Source organism: Thunnus albacares, chromosome 3, assembly GCF_914725855.1.
Source record: "Thunnus albacares chromosome 3, fThuAlb1.1, whole genome shotgun sequence".
In the NCBI taxonomy this organism is placed as follows: Eukaryota; Metazoa; Chordata; class Actinopteri; order Scombriformes; family Scombridae; genus Thunnus; species Thunnus albacares.
In genome coordinates this window covers 33,626,452-33,642,298 of record NC_058108.1, presented here as the reverse complement: position 1 = coordinate 33,642,298, position 15,847 = coordinate 33,626,452, and the positions used below count along the sequence as shown (strand labels likewise).

The 15,847-nt window shown below is 37.9% G+C and overlaps 1 protein-coding gene across 2 annotated transcripts; it reads left to right on the top strand.

Moving 5' to 3' along the window:
- The first annotated feature begins 3,327 nt into the window (after positions 1 to 3,327).
- arhgap19 (Rho GTPase activating protein 19) lies at positions 3,328 to 10,227 on the top strand. Of its 2 annotated transcripts, none has more exons than XM_044340469.1 (12): positions 3,328 to 3,399; positions 4,364 to 4,638; positions 5,481 to 5,561; positions 5,831 to 6,040; positions 6,233 to 6,459; positions 6,731 to 6,817; positions 6,951 to 7,016; positions 7,763 to 7,969; positions 8,101 to 8,208; positions 8,481 to 8,594; positions 8,796 to 8,897; positions 9,436 to 10,227. In XM_044340469.1, the coding sequence occupies exons 1-12, from the start codon at positions 3,356 to 3,358 to the stop codon at positions 9,490 to 9,492; spliced, it is 1,578 nt and encodes a 525-aa protein (XP_044196404.1). In that variant the 5' UTR covers positions 3,328 to 3,355; the 3' UTR covers positions 9,493 to 10,227. The 2 variants fall into 2 exon arrangements, with proteins under 2 accessions (XP_044196404.1, XP_044196397.1); XM_044340462.1 differs by having other exon boundaries at positions 9,433 to 10,227.
- Positions 10,228 to 15,847: the final 5,620 nt, after the last annotated feature.

Here is a 15,847-nt window from a genome sequence, read left to right as displayed (position 1 = left end):
AATGACAGTAAACACATAAGATAAATACAAGTTTTACTGTTTTCTAAAGACTTAATATAATCTATGTTAGAGAGAATAACAGAACAGTGTTCTGGCATATTAGTAATAGAGGAGAGAAATAGTGGGACGTTTTTATTTTTTACTTACTCTTTTTATGTTTGAGCACTGCGTGGAAATTATTGTATGAATATTTATAAATGTTTGTATGAACTTGTGAAAGGTTAGAATGCTTAGTGACAGTCATAGAAATCATGTTTGTGCATGAAAACAGTTTGTTCCTGTGTTAAAGAAAAACAAAGAACATCCACTTATTTTGAAACACATCCTGCCATGTCTGTTTGGGTTTAATCATGCATAGAGTCATCACAACAACTCCTACAGGTTGATGTGATACAGATTAAGAAGTATTCACCCCACTCTTCAGGTCTCACTCCTCTACAGCAGCTCGTATGTCTGTATGGAGTGTGAGTGTGTCATGCTCTGAGCATTAAAGAAAGTGTAACAATACCATATTGAGATTTGTCTCTTTCCTCATTGAAGTCAAGTGCAAGAGGTAAATTGCAGCACAGCTCAGTGTCAGCGCAGTTATTTTTTACTTACTCTTATTAAGTGTGGGCACAGTTCAGTGTCTAAAGAAAAAACATGACACGTGACAGATGTGTGACATTTGGTTTGATGCATCTCTTCACACTTCTAGTGCATGTTAAGACACTGAATACGCCACCATGAGTTCAAAGAGATGTACTGCATCAGTATGGGATGTAAGAAGTCACATGCTGAGCACAATGTTTATTGTAACTATTAAGAAACAAGTAAAAAGCAGAGTACATCAAAACATGATACAGAAATCTATGTGTAAATCAGATGACAAAATGTTTTACATCTGCAGTTGGAAACTCACTCATTCACAATCATTCTGACTGTAACACAGAGCACATCATCAGTGATGAAGCCTGAATCTGCAACACTGAAGCTTCACCACTAGAGGACAGTGAAACATCAGAGATACTGAATCACAACCCTGAAAAAACATTTTATCATCAATCACTGATTGTTTAGACACATTTAAATTTACTTTTAGTACTTTTCACTTTTTATGATTGAGTTGCATCTTAATCTGTTTACGCTTGACATTAAATTCATTAAACATTACAGTTAGAGCTTCAGTTTCAGATATAAACAGCTCACATGACAATTAAGGTCTCCTTCAATACAAACTGTGTTTGTGCATCTTCATTTTAGCAACATCCTTAATCATAATAAAGGATTACACTGTGATAAATTTCATCCTAAAATAGAGAGAAAGTTAGAAATTAGTGAGCCTAAAATAAGAGATTTGATTTTTATTTGTCTTCATTGCTGGTAAATACATTCATATTCTGAAAAATAAACATAAACAATTTGTTTTTTGTTTTAAGCTGAAACTTTCTGCACGCTGTCGCCCTCTGCAGCCGTGAGAGGGAACTGGAATCATGTTTCCAACTACAGAGTTGTTGTGGAAACTGTCTGTTTATTGTGAATCAGCCACTGCAATATCTGTATAATGTGACATTCAACAAAGTGTGATAGAACTGAGATCATGTTTCATGTGTGCAAATATACAGTATACTGCACAAGAAGATAATCAGGACAGCATTTTTACATTTAAAATAACATTTCAAATAACAGCTCTAACTTCGACATGATTCAGTTCAAGCTGCCATCAGCACATTCTTCTCAAAGCTTCTGCTACATGCTGTTACTGACTGTCTGTGCTGCTCACTTCTACCTGTTGCTGCTGCTGAAAACTGAACATGAAAACGTCCACATCATCCTCTACAGCCTCTCTCTCCACTGTCATATTTCACTTTCTGCTTCCATCAGGTGAGTCCAGCCTCTGCTTCAACTGCATCACAACAAAATCACATGACATTTCGGTGAGTTACTTCTCATAACTGTAACTATGAAACTGATGTTGGCCTGTTTTTTTCCTTTCATGATGCTCCAACCTGACTGGACTTTACTCCATGTCTTCCTGCTCCTCTGTGTCTTCTGTTTGTGCTGCAGCGACGACCTGCAAGTCTGAGACGTTCTCATACACAGAAGAGTCCAACTGATGGAGAGAGATGACAATATAAGACTCAATGAACCTCATTCATGCAATTTACATAGAGTTAGACATTTTTAAAATATTTTTAATAATAATGCTTCAGACTAAATTCTGTGTTGACCTTTAAGGCCTAAAACATTACTGACTTCTACTCAGCAAGTTGTTCTTTACATTTAAATTCACTTTATGATTTCATGTTGATAATAAAATGTGTTCTTGTGAATTTATAAGCTAAAAAAATCATAACCGTATTAAAGGATAAGTTTTGTCAACAAGGTCTTTCTCTCTCAGATACCAATGATGGGTTTGTCTTATTAAAATAGTCTATGACAGGTTACCAAAATCAAATAGAACCTATTAACATTCCCTCTCAGAGAAAATTAACTTTGTTCTAACTATAACTGCTTCATCACATCTTTCAGCAAAGTTAAGTGGGCTGGTGGGTTTTTCTGTTTCCAATTTAATAAAGCTATGTGCTAACAATGTTACAAAACATACCAAGTTATAGTTTTAACACTGAAAAAATTAGTTTAGATTAGATGCAGACTCTTTTAAAGAGAGGATTGAATTTGCTGAGTTGACAGTACCGTAAAGTCATCTCTCTGGTGAAATTCACATCAACAACTTTTGTGGATGAACACTGATATCTGGGTCCATTTGATTATTACACAGAAATATGCTCTATATGCTGTTACCATATAGTCAGTTCATCTACTCCTCTTTCTTCTTTCAGTTATACTGATAGAAGAAAGAGGAGTTGGTTTTTTCTGTTCCTTAAATGCAAATAGCCTCTGTTTTACTTCCTTGTTTTGTTATGGCTGTTGAACTCATAGGTGGTATGTAAGAAATGCCTGACCAGAGGCACTAGGTAGGTTAACAGAGAGCAAGCTACACTATGTATACAAAACAATCTATATGAAAAGTAGACCTGAAATTCACTTTCAATACAACACAGCCTGTTGTGGCTTACTGATCAATAAAAATGATCCTTACAAGCTAATCAGTTGCATACACTGTATATCATGTCAATACAACCAAACTGAAATACTGTATTTGTAGTATATACTGTAGAAATGTATGCAATCTACCTACAACTCCGCATAGAGGTTGTTTTCCTCTTGACAAAGCTGGGGAATTCAAACCGACCAATCACAGTGAGGGACATGCAAATCAGCGTCACTATGTCACACCCACCTTTGACAAACCACCAATGGTTGACGAGGTAGGCGGGGCTTGGAGGAGAACAGCGGAGGATTCAAACTGAACATGGCTGCGGGTAAAGATGTCGATGAAAACACACAAAATAAAAGGTAAGAATGACTTGAGTCTAACATCGATATGTTTTCATTGGTATTTACACAGACGTAGAGTTAGTAATACTTACGGCTAAAGCTAAACTTGTGAGACTTTAAACTGGTTAAAATCACGAGGTACGTTGATAAAACTGAGTGACAACGACGTAGTTACGTTAGCGTTAGCTGTTTAACAATAACGTTTCCGTAACTGTAGTTAACTTACCGGTTATAATTTAATGAATTGACATTGTTGGAAACAATTTAAATGTTTATTTCGGAGGTAATAGTGGGAAACCTTAGCTTGCATTTGCTAATGTTAGAATTGCTAGCTGAGGGGTCTTGTGTTGCTATTTGTTTGGACTAACTGCCCATTAAGCAAGCTCAGTGGTGGAAGAAGTATTAAGTAAAAGTATCAACACAACGATGTATAAATACTACGTTGCAAGTAAAAGTCCTGCATGAAAAATCCCACCATGTACTAAAAGTACATAAGTATTATCAGCTTGATGTACTTGGAGTATTGCAGTAAAAGTAGTGGTGTGGTGCTTCTCACTGATATATTATTATATATGACATCATTAGATTATTAATACTGAAGCATCAGTGTTAGAGCAGCATGTTACTGTTGTAGCTGCTGGAGATGGAGCTAGTTTGATCTACTTTATATACAATTAGCTAGTTTAGTCCAGTGGTTCCTAACCTAGGGGTCGGGCTTAACTTAGCTTAAGCTGTCAAATAAATGTAGTGGAGTAGAAAGTACAATATTTCCCTCTTTGGCTAATGTTAACTATATAGGAGCACTGAGCAGCCACAGTACCCAAACAAGCACAGTAGTTTTTCTAGTGTTTAAAGCATATGTATATCCATTAAGCAGCACTTATCAACTTGTGTTTTTTTTCCTAATCATAACCTGAGTTTGATGCCCTCTCGCATACAAAGATAGAGCTGGTTTACTATATTCCTGTCTCTCCCCCCTCAGAGGTACAGTGAGCAGTATGGTGACCAATCGTGACGAATCTCCGGGGGGCTCACGTGCCGGCCGACCACCTGTCATCTTCAACCCGGACTTTTTTGTGGAGAAACTCCGCCATGAGAACCCTGACGTTTTTCTGGAGCTGGTGCTAAGTAACATCACTCGCCTTATTGATCTTCCTGGGACAGAGTTTTCCCAGCTCCTGGGTGAGGAGGGTCCTAAGACCCCAACAGGTGGAAACGGAGGCTTCTTTCGCTCTTTCAACTTCCTCAAACGCAAAGGTGAGAGGTCAACTTAGTGACATCATTTAGAAATTACCCTCAGCAATAGCTACAGTGAATGTCATTCTCTACATTGACATTAAAAACATTTGGCAGAGCAGCAGTACTGTCTGTCATTCATGATTTAGACTGAACATTGGGCAGCAATCATCCTTGTGAACAGTTGACCATATGTGTGTGTGAGTTAATGTATGAGATAGTGTTTTACAAAAAAATTCCCTCCAGATATGCGGCTGTAAACAAATAATTGTTTGTAGGATTAGTTTTATTGTAAAATCAGCGTGTCATAAAAGTAAATACATGGCTAGTCGCTAATTTTGCAGTCCAACAGTCGCTGTGGTAAGTGAGTAAAAGAATCTTCAGGTCTTTGTGTGAGCTTTCGAGCCCTTTCCAAGATCCTGTTTCACCACATTCCTAATTTCTTCATTGTCAGTGTGCTCTGATGAACCACAGAGATCACTTTTGTAAGCGAGGGATGCATTGTGCTGTCAGAGAATAGAAACAGGACAAGTGCGAATAACATTGGGAACAACGGCTCAGACAGATCTGCTAGGTTCTGCTGATAGAGGGGCTCCATCTATTCCTCCACTTCACATTTTTAAATCACAATGGAATTTAACAGCTGGCATTAAACACACACCGATAACTACCTGTTAATGCATTTTAATTTCCTGTCGCCTGTTTATTCATCTCATGTGCTAATGTGTTCTTTGATGTGTTGAATGGGATGTCTGAGAGAGCATGTTTTGGCCTTTAGTGTTAATTCAGCTGCCAACCCATGTTTACCTGCTCGTTTGTCTCGAGATTGTCACACACAGTCATCATTCCCATTACTTTCACAGATAAAGGTGTTGTGTTTGGGACTCCGCTGACTGAGAGCAGCATTGCACAGATCTACCAGCTTATTGAGTACCTCAGCAAAAGTAAGTCATCTAAATAAAATGGACAGATCCCTCCTTCACAGTTGATTTGACATCCTCACCGCTCTGCCTTTCAGAAGCTAACAGCTTCTTGCTCTTTTAAATTAGAATAATATCAATGGCGTGTTCTCTGGGAATGCAAGTCAATTTGCAAAATTTAAATTATTTGCAGATTTTTTTTACTATTTGTAAGATAAATGTCAAGAATTAGTGAGCGCTCACACAAACAAGAGTTTTCACCATCTCATCCCCGCCTGCTATGCTCTGCTCAGATCTGCATGTGGAGGGTCTGTTTCGGGTGCCGGGGAATAGTATTCGGCAGCAGGCCCTTAAGGAGCTCCTCAACAGTGGAGTGGATGTTGACCTGGACTCTGGAGACTTCCACCCCAACGACGTCGCCACGCTGCTCAAGACTTTCCTGGGAGAGCTGCCCGAGCCCTTGCTCACACATAAACACTTCCACGCACACCTGAAGATAGCTGGTAGGGACACACGCACTCGATTACTTGATTATTCTGTCATATTTCTACTTGAACACAGGCGGCTACAACGCCTCATATTCATTCATGAAATGAGTGTCTGTAAAAAAAAATGCTGAATTTCCAGGCTAATACAGAATAAATATATTTGTGGATTTCATCCCTTCACCATCATCCATTTCATCCTTTTCCCAGACATGACTCTGTTTGATGAACACGGCAACAAAACTGCGATACCCAACAAGGAGCGTCAAATCGAAGCCCTGCAGCTTCTCTTCCTGCTGTTACCTCAAGCCAACCGCTCACTGCTCAAACTGTTGCTGGACCTGCTCTACCACACCGCTAAACAGCAGGACAAGAACAAGATGTCTGCCTTTAACCTGGCCCTCATGTTTGCCCCGCATGTTCTCTGGCCTAGACACGTAAGATTTGTACCGTATAACAGAGATTCAAGGACCAGAGGCTGCATGAGTACAGCTAAAATCATGAATTAAGATAATTTTGTTTAATTTGGGAGCAAATTACCGCAAATGGTCATCCACCTTTTGAGAAAATAATAGTTTAATTGCAGTTGAAATTTTTAAATTGCCAGAAACTGCTCACACATTACACTATGTGTAGAAGTGTAATATGAATATATTCAGCTTTGGGTGTTAGAGTTAATTAAGTGACTTGTGTTGTGTCTTGCTCCAGATGACAGCCGGTGACCTGAAAGACAATCTGAAGAAACTGAACAACAGCATGGCCTTCCTCATCAAACACTCACAGAAACTCTTCAGGGTACGCAAACGAACAATCAAACAATTATAAATTGAACCTTGGTTGATAATCTAGTAAGTTTCAAGCACATAAACAAAGTGGGCTCTACCAACGTAATATGCAAAAGGTTTTGTGTGTGTTGTGTGTTATTCAGGCTCCGGTCTACCTGCGGGAATATGCCAGAGTGCACTTCACTGGGTCCAAAGCTCTGCAGACCAAGGTTAGTGGAGGGAGTTCACATTAGATTACCCATTTTTTCCTGCTTCAGAGATCTAAATGAAATAAATAAATCAATAAATTAAACAACAGCAAATAATGTGAAGATCAAACCCATTGTTGCCATTTAAAGGGGACATATTGCAGAGAGGGACATTTCCATTTCTTTTTCATTATAAAGCAGATCTAGGTGCTATATAAATACTGTGAAAGTATCAAAACGCTCAGTCCATGGAGAAACGCACACAGCCTGTATTCAGAATCTGTGCCTTTTAAACGAGCCGTTTGGACCTCTGTAAGGTTGTGATGTCACAACTATACACTCAGCGTTTCCTCAACCATTGCCTTGGAGCAGCGGCCAGCCCTTCCTGAAAGAAACAAAATATGTTTATTAATGCTATTTACCTAATTTATATGCACTCGTTTCAACTCAGTGTGAGAGTTTCTAGTGTGTTTTGCTGTTATTTATGGCAGCGCTAGTTTATCTCCTCTGCTCTGCTCTCTGTGTTTCACCATCCTTTACCTGTGGTTGGCCTGGGTATGCGTCTCTCAGGAAACAGTCAGCCAATCAGAAGAGAGGGGCAGTGAAAAGATGCAGCTCGTTTCAGGGCATCTGTGGCTTGTATAGCTGTAACTCGGTCCTTTTTGACCATTAAAAAAATATTTTGTAAACAGACCACGACTGGAAAGGGGCGTAATATGACCTCTTTAAAGTAAACAGGCAGCCTAACTCGTCCTTTACTCTGACAGGATGATCTGGAGCTGCTGCCAGTAAATGGCTCTCCTGCTCAGCGGACGGTGTTGCCCCAGAAGAGGACGGCTGTTCTGGGTCCCAGCTCTCAGGACCAGTGCCAGTCACCAGCTCAACAATACACAGAGGAGGCCCTGAAGGAGCTCTTCAGACACGTCCACCACAACATGCCGGACTCCGCCAAGAAGAAGAAACTTGTCCGACAGGTTCGTTTTGAACACATAACTCTAGGAGCTGAGCTCATTTCTACTGTTGAACGTCCTGAGTGCAAAACACTTGGTGTGTTAAATATCTTAAATATAAAATGTAAAGGATGTCCTCTGTTTCCTACATGCAGTTAGTCAAACAGACCACCTCAGGCACGCCTACCAATGAGCGCTGCCAAGTCCCCCCAGGTCCTAGCAAGAAACATCTCCGTTCACGCTCCTTTGGTGGACTCATCAAGGTACAGAAACGATATACACACATATTGTCTGACAAGAAATGAGGGAAGTGAGATTAAAGATGATATGTAGCAAAGGTCCCCAACTGGACTAAGGCCACCAGGACGTCCCTAGTGGCCCTAATTTTGTTAGTTAGGGTTTGTTTAAACAGGAAGTTTCATCAAGATCAAGATTTCACATTGATATTTTGATGAATATTTTCACCCAATCCTACATAATCTGAGCTAAACTGGCCTTTCTCAACTTGTTTGTCCACTTAATGCTCTGGTACCAGCGCAAGGCTCGTGGCGAGCAGCTGACAGCAGAGAGGCGACTTAGGCACGTCTCACCGGATACCGTCACCAGGACAGGAAGAAAACCTGGCAAAGAGAACATCATCCTGCAGCAGGTGAGCTGTTTTTATCACTGATTTTTAGACAAATAATATCTAATGTACTTCATATGTTTTGTTTTGCGACTGAGTGACTGCACACTTTTGTTGGCTTTGTGTAATGTCTATTTCACAAAATTACCTGATGACTGACAATTTCTGTTTGAGCTTGATGTCAAAAATAATATAATTTTGGTGTGTGTGTGTGTGTGTACACAGGTGAATAGCCCATTGAATGGTCCTGTAATGGGGAAGGCAGGGCTGGTAGTAAAAAACCCAGATTTCTCTTTTAATGAGAACAAAGCTCTGAAGGTGTCCAAGGTATGACACACCAGAAAAATCACTATTCATACATTTAGAGGCACACACACACACACACACACACACAACAGTACATTTTAACACAACAGTTCCAACCAATGTGAAAAAACATATTTTTTGCATTGCAGTTCTGTAAATTGACTCTTTGCAAGTAAATCAAGACTTAAAAACAGAATCCACAGTGACTCACAAGTTGCTTTTTTTTTCTTTTTTTAATTGAAGAGAGTTTTGGAAACCTGTATTTATATTTTTGTTTTGTTTTTTCCTCAGACTTGTGAGACCACATTTTTTCTTGCATAGGACATAAGCTCACATTGCATGTACTCCATAGTTTATTAAATTACATAAACATGCAAATCAAGTCAAATGGGAAATTTATGTTTGGTCATTTATATCATTTATTTGTATTTTTGAATGATTTTTATAATTTTTTTTAAAATTGCATGATATTCTGGACAAATATCCGTGCTGTCAGTGTTGTAATTTATGAATACCTCTCTCCATCCATCCATCTATCCCTCCATCCGTCTCTCAGCAGGACACTCCCTCCATCTCCAGGATGTGTTTCTCTCCTGCTCAGGACGTCTCGGTGTAGAACCTGACACCTCCTCCTCGTCTCGGACAGGACTTGAGGCAGTATTAATATTATTATTCCTCGTTTTTTTATCATTGTGTTATCATCGTAGTAAGTCTACCGTTATTTTAACTGTGACTAATATACAGCTGCTTTAGCCTCAGCCAGACCAGCCAAACCAAAGCCAGGACCTCTGTCTTCTGTCCACTGCTGGACTGACAATTAAATAAAATGCTCCGCTGTAGCTTTGCGTGACGGTGATAAAATAAATCTAATTAAAATCATACAAAATGCATTTTTAATTCAATATATATCTGATAAAACACACAAAAAAATCACGTTATAATTTCATTAACAGTTTAAAAAAATTCCCTAATTTCTTTCAGTTGTCTTCATTAGTGATTTTACACATTTTAACATTTAGATGATGAAACTGTGTATGAAGCGTAGCATGATTCGCTTATGCTGCAAAATATGAAAAATATTGCATTATTGATCAGCCACACTTGACTTCAACGGGCCCCACAGACATTGGGTTTGTACAAGTATGGAAATCTTTGGGACCAAATGAAGTCTGCATTCCATTTTTACTCTTTTAACTCTTTAAAACTCTTTGAAATCTATTAAATTTTATTTTTAGACCACACAATGCACCACTAATGGCCAACAGATTGGTGCAACAGTACTTTGGGATTGAATCTGACTGATTCAGGTCAGGTGAGACTATATTTTTTTAAATTTATTTAAAATCATCAAGAATTTCATGCGTTTACCTTGATAAAGTTTAAGGTTGAGATATTTGAATAAAAGTGAGGAAAAACTCCCACATCTGGCACAACCACAAGTCTGCATGACATGATCTGCTTAAAGATCATGTTTTAAAATATGCTAAACTATTCACGCGTAAGCATTAATACTCATCATGTTGCATGGTGCTCTGTTTTGAATAAACACTGTCTAAACTTATCACCTAGCTCTACCTCTAATGATAATCAGAACAGTTGATCAGGGTCTTTGCTTTGGTTCGGTTGCGCTGACTCTGACCCGCTTGTGTGCCACTTATCACTTGAAACATGTTTTGTTAGCTACTGTATCAGAATCTATGACCACTAGCTAGACGAGCTTACAGTATACATGTTGTACAGTATGTATGTGTGTGTTTGTGTGTGTGTGTTTTGGTCTTATTGGGAACGGTGATGTGTGGTTTTTTGGTACGTTACGTTGGTGACTTTGTGTACTGGATGATAGCTGGGTGAACATTTCTCATCCTGATGTGAAAAATATGATTTTAATTTTAAACCGCCTTTACTTTTCTCACAGTCTTTGTCATAATGAAACCATCAACTAGTTGGATCCATATTTGTGAATCTGTCAAATGTGAAATGACAGTCCCAGATGCTCAATGGGATTTGATTTTTTTTTTTTTTTTTTCTTCAACTGGACAAGAGAAGGGTCGTTTCTTTTTATTATTTTTTTTTTAAAGTGATTGAGAGACTTTATGTTGATGGTTTAAATGAAAGTTGAAGGAGCGTATTTATGTATGTTTTGTCAGGTGGCGATGAGCAGTTTTGTCTTACAGTCAGGTCCTCTCTTCTCATAACGGTGTGTACGTACGGACGTCCTCTTGGTAAGACGTGTCTGAGTTGAAGAAAGAAAGTAACTTCACATGGTCACAACTCAGACAATGTAACCTGTTCTGCTTTCAGCTGTCGGTTCAATGACATAAATCTGTTATGTAAGTTGGATTTAATGTGTGTCATTCCAAACTAGCCATACAGATACGATGAAAGATGAGTGTAAATTAAAGGAACCAGTAAATATCAACCGGTTTCTGATAGAGCACCAATCAAAACATCTAATGAAGAGGTTACACACCAATATCATACCTTTTCAAAACAATATTTTGTTTGACATGTAAATTCCACAAGCTAGCTTAAAGACTTGGACTGTGAATTACTGTGGATTTGTTCCTTTTTCTCACACAGTTCTTTACGGCCTGACTGAACTGACGTCTGCTCAACTTGTTGTGTAGAAAGAAGAGATGCACCAGTACCAGTTTCCCAATGTTCAGTACTGACAACTAAATTATTATTTTCAGATACCAAGTGTCTAGGCTCATCTCGAACAGTGTTGACTGTTGACTTAGCCTGATAATCGGTCTGAATTGCCGTTTTTTTTTCACTTGATTCATTAATTTGTTTAAATCACTGAACAAATCTAAGACGTGGACCGCGATATACTTGATTAACCCCCCTGCTGGGTGGATCCACCGCCTCGCTCACCAATAAGGGCTTTAACTCAAACTAGCTCTCTACTAGATACTTTTATTTATGATGCACAACATTTGGTTTTAGGAGACCTTCTATGTTTCTCCTCTTGCTTTAGCCTGTTGTTGGGAATCTGCTCTCGGTGTATCGTGTTTTGAAAGTATTGTGGATGTTGTTGACGGGTTTGTGGGACGTGATATGTTGAACATGACTGACATGGACAGTAAATGACCTTACCTCCTTTTGATGTATACTCATATTTTAAAGGTCATTTTGTACAATGGACCACATGGGACTTTTTTTTTGTTTTTAAGGGGGAGCTAAATTGGATTCTGTTTTATTTATTGCTGCAAAAATTGGTTACAAAAATGTCAAACTGAGCTAAATTAAAGGTACATTTGTTTATTTATTTTTTTTGAGGTTTACTTTTGTGATTCAAATGAAAGCATGTCTGAATATTTGAAACACAAAAAAGCCCGTTAAAAGACCCTTATTATTTTAATTGTTGCACTTCTGTTTTCTTTCATTTGTATTCTCATGTTACATGTGAAACATTTTGTTACTGATCTCTATTTTCTCTATGCATGGTCACTGATGAGTTCTTCTGGACACTGTGAGAATGACAGAAACATAAAGTTAAATACGACCAATTGGCAGGAATTTCAGTCCCTTTTTAAACTTATCCGAAAATGGTTGGTTGCACCTTATCTCTTTGTTACTGAAGGTCAATGAGAAATGCTTTTACACTGAATTTTTATTGTTTTAAGATGATGTATTAAAACGTCTTAACTCCTTCTCAGAACACGCTTTTCCAGTGTGACAGTGAACTCATCTGTTGTATCATCTGGTTTAAACTGTGGTAACTTGTTCGTTTTGGTTTTTTTTGTATTTTAGTGTAAAATAAGTTAACCCTGTACATTGGATTCCTTGGCGAACTGTCCGCTTTGGATTAAAACTTTCTTATGTTTCTTACAGAAAGCCTGTTGTCGTGTTTTAATGAATGTTTACATTTGTTCCCCCATTGTTTACAGTACAGTATGTAGTCAGTAGGAGGAATTAATTGCCAATCAGCAGCCATATACTGTAACTGACACATCAATGTAGTGCTTGTGTTTGTTCACTAGAGGGCGGTATATGATTAATGAGAGGTGTGTGTGTGCAGCTGGTACGATCTGTCTGATGATAAGCATCACAAACAAACACCAAGTTCATAAGCATCTCTATGGTTTTTACAATCCATGAACACATCATTTTCCATTTATTTAAATCTTCATGGCTTGGAATAAGAACATATTCAGAGATAGAAATGTTTTTTTTTCTGATTGCGTTGCAGCTTTAAGTAACATTTAATCTGTTCCAGCTTCTATTTATCAGTATTGATTATAATAATGATAATGCTGTCAGACTTTATTGATGCCATAAAGAAACTCTCTCACCCCCCTTCAGGAAGGTCAGAGGTCAGGTTCAGCCAGTGAAGTGTCTCTGAAGTTAATAAAGAATTCAGCTGTACAGGCGGTGTGGTTCCTCAGAGTTCGAGATAGTCCATCATGATATTATTGAAAAGTAGCTCTTAGCCTCGAAGTACTTTATGTCACTTCTTAATTTGGAGCAACAGCAAAAAAAACAGGTTGGTTATAACAAAACGTTTGCTGTAATCAGCTCTAATCAAATTCAGTTTTCTTCAAAAAACCTCCAAACATACTATTATAACCTTGTAAATAAACCTTAGGAAATATGCTAAAAGACAACATATCTCCGGAGAGCGTAGAATAATTACAGGATCACTGCAGCAAAGTATCTGATTAGTATGATGAAGTATTAATCTATACTGGTGTGATAGGTCTGATAATTAGTGCTGGTTGTGTTCTTGCAATGTAAATAGTTTAAAGGCTTTTATTCAGGTCTAGCCTCTGTTATCACCGTCGTTTCTTTATTATAGCCTCATACCATAATTTACCTGAAGAAACCCATCTCTATATGATTGAAGATTGTATAAAAACAGTATCAGACTTATCAAAATTTGCTTGTATCCCATTATAATGCCCAGCCATGTTTGAGAAGATGCTGTATATATCGATGTAGGTAAAAACTTATAAAACCTTTTGACTGAGATGAACATATGTAACTTCTCAACAACAACATGTGATTTTCAATACCAAGAGTATGTTTTGGATGATGTGATAGTCATTTTAGATCTTTCACTTTTGATTTGTCTTTTCTAGCAGGTGAAGTGAAATTATTCCCTTTTAATTTAATGGTAGACTCTCATTTCATGTGTTAAAGCAAAACTTTATGTTATAAGCAGAGTTAGTGCAACATAAAGATCAAATTTACATGAAAAAAATCCTACTTGATTTAAGTGTGGAGCTCACCGTCTCAGCCTAAATGAGCCAAAATCCGATTTTGTAGTTTTTTTGGTATCAAGCAGAGAGAGGACACATGAAGCACAAAATCACCAGAGCTTAATTTTCAAAGCCGTCTCTTTGATGGCATGTTTTTGAACGTTTGTTGGCTGAATAAATTATTTTACTATGCAAGAACATCGAGCCGTATCTTACATTATAATGTGACATGACTGTTTTCTCTTGCACCTGCACTCTAAACGGATGGATGCGTGACTCTCTCTTTGTCGGCTGAAAATAACATCCTTGTTTCCTATAATTTGGTTTTAACTTAATGCACATAATTTATCACAATGACAAAACGGTATGTTTATCATCATTAGTCACTGGTAATTTTATTTAGTCTTCTCTTGTTAGTGGGATTAAAAAGTTTTGGTGCCAAATGATAATAGATGCTGGGACTTTTTGCCAAATCAGAAGGTTTTGTGAATTGATGCGTTTGAGACAAAAGCATCTGCTCTGTCCTTAAAGAAATCAATTCAGACGCGTCTGCAGTAAAAGCCCCCCCCCCTCCCCTCACCTCCCCACCTACCCCTGCCTCAGAAAGCTATTATGGCCCCAGAAATAAGGGGGTCCACCCCCCTGGAGATGTCAACATCTCGTCCCTCCCTTTGTTGCAGATTATCACCGAATGAGTCATTCAATTCAGCTGCACAAAGGAAGCAGCCGGGCTCTGCCTGTGGCCAATTTGTTTTCCATCACTTTTGAAGAGCGCCTGGTTAAATTAACCTGTCATACTGAGTCTGCGGGGAGAAGACAAAGTGAGGCCACGAGCAATAATCACTCATGTAAGGTTGTAAATAAAAAGCTGGATAAACTGTGCCCTCCAGTTGCTGATGGCTGAAAAGCAAACAACCGTTAAATCAAATCTCTTATCTGTTTATGTAAAGAAAACGTAATTATACTTCACATATCACCATGTAAAGACAGGTTACACAAATCACTGATGATGTAGTGATAAACGTGAAAATTGGTCAGTTTTAAGATCTGGGATGTGATTATCCTTTAAAGCAAACAAGCATATAAACAACTGCTTCAAACAAAAGTATTATTATTTATTTATTTATTTATTTATTATATCAACCAAAAACTGTTTAATTTAGCTTTTTTCTTCCTTTTAAAGCATCACTTTAATTGAGATCTACTTGAGACACTACTTGATGTATACAACAGTGTTTTTAGTGCTGATCAGTTGGTTACTATTGGTTACCAACAATATTAATAATCATTTAAATTGTTTATAAAGCAAAAATGCCAAAAAATGTGCAGTTTTTTTTTCTGTTTTAAATCATAAATTGGATATCTCTTGATTTTGGACCATTAGTTGGATAAAATAAGCGATTTACATACGTCACCCTGTGTCTTTGGGAATTTTGGATGGTTATTTTCCACCGTTTTCTGACAATTTAAAAGATTTAATTGATTAATTGAAAAACAAAACATTCATCACAAGATTTCAGTTTCAGCGGCTTTCCTCCACCACATCCCTCCCTGATGATTCACAATTTTCCCCCCTCTTCTCTTTTCATTGGTAATATGGCAATCTCAAAAGCTATAGCCAGCGTTTCTGTGGAGATAAAAAAAAAAAAAAAGAAACTCCGCCAGGCTCCATTTGAATTTCAAAGCCTTGCCAGTGAATTCATAATAGACTCCTGAGTAAGCTCTGTGGCAGCTTATGGCATTCCAGTTATGCCAGTCTCATAAGAA

What these genes read in the sequence shown, in the direction of transcription:
- arhgap19 (XM_044340462.1), top strand. Translation starts at nt 3,356, where the DNA reads ATGGCTGCGGGTAAAGATGTCGATGAAAACACACAAAATAAAAG. An exon ending in CAACTTCCTCAAACGCAAAG is followed by an intron (nt 4,639 to 5,480) that starts GTGAGAGGTCAA and finishes TTACTTTCACAG; the next exon opens with ATAAAGGTGTTGTGTTTGGG. An exon ending in AGAAGAAACTTGTCCGACAG is followed by an intron (nt 7,970 to 8,100) that starts GTTCGTTTTGAA and finishes TCCTACATGCAG; the next exon opens with TTAGTCAAACAGACCACCTC.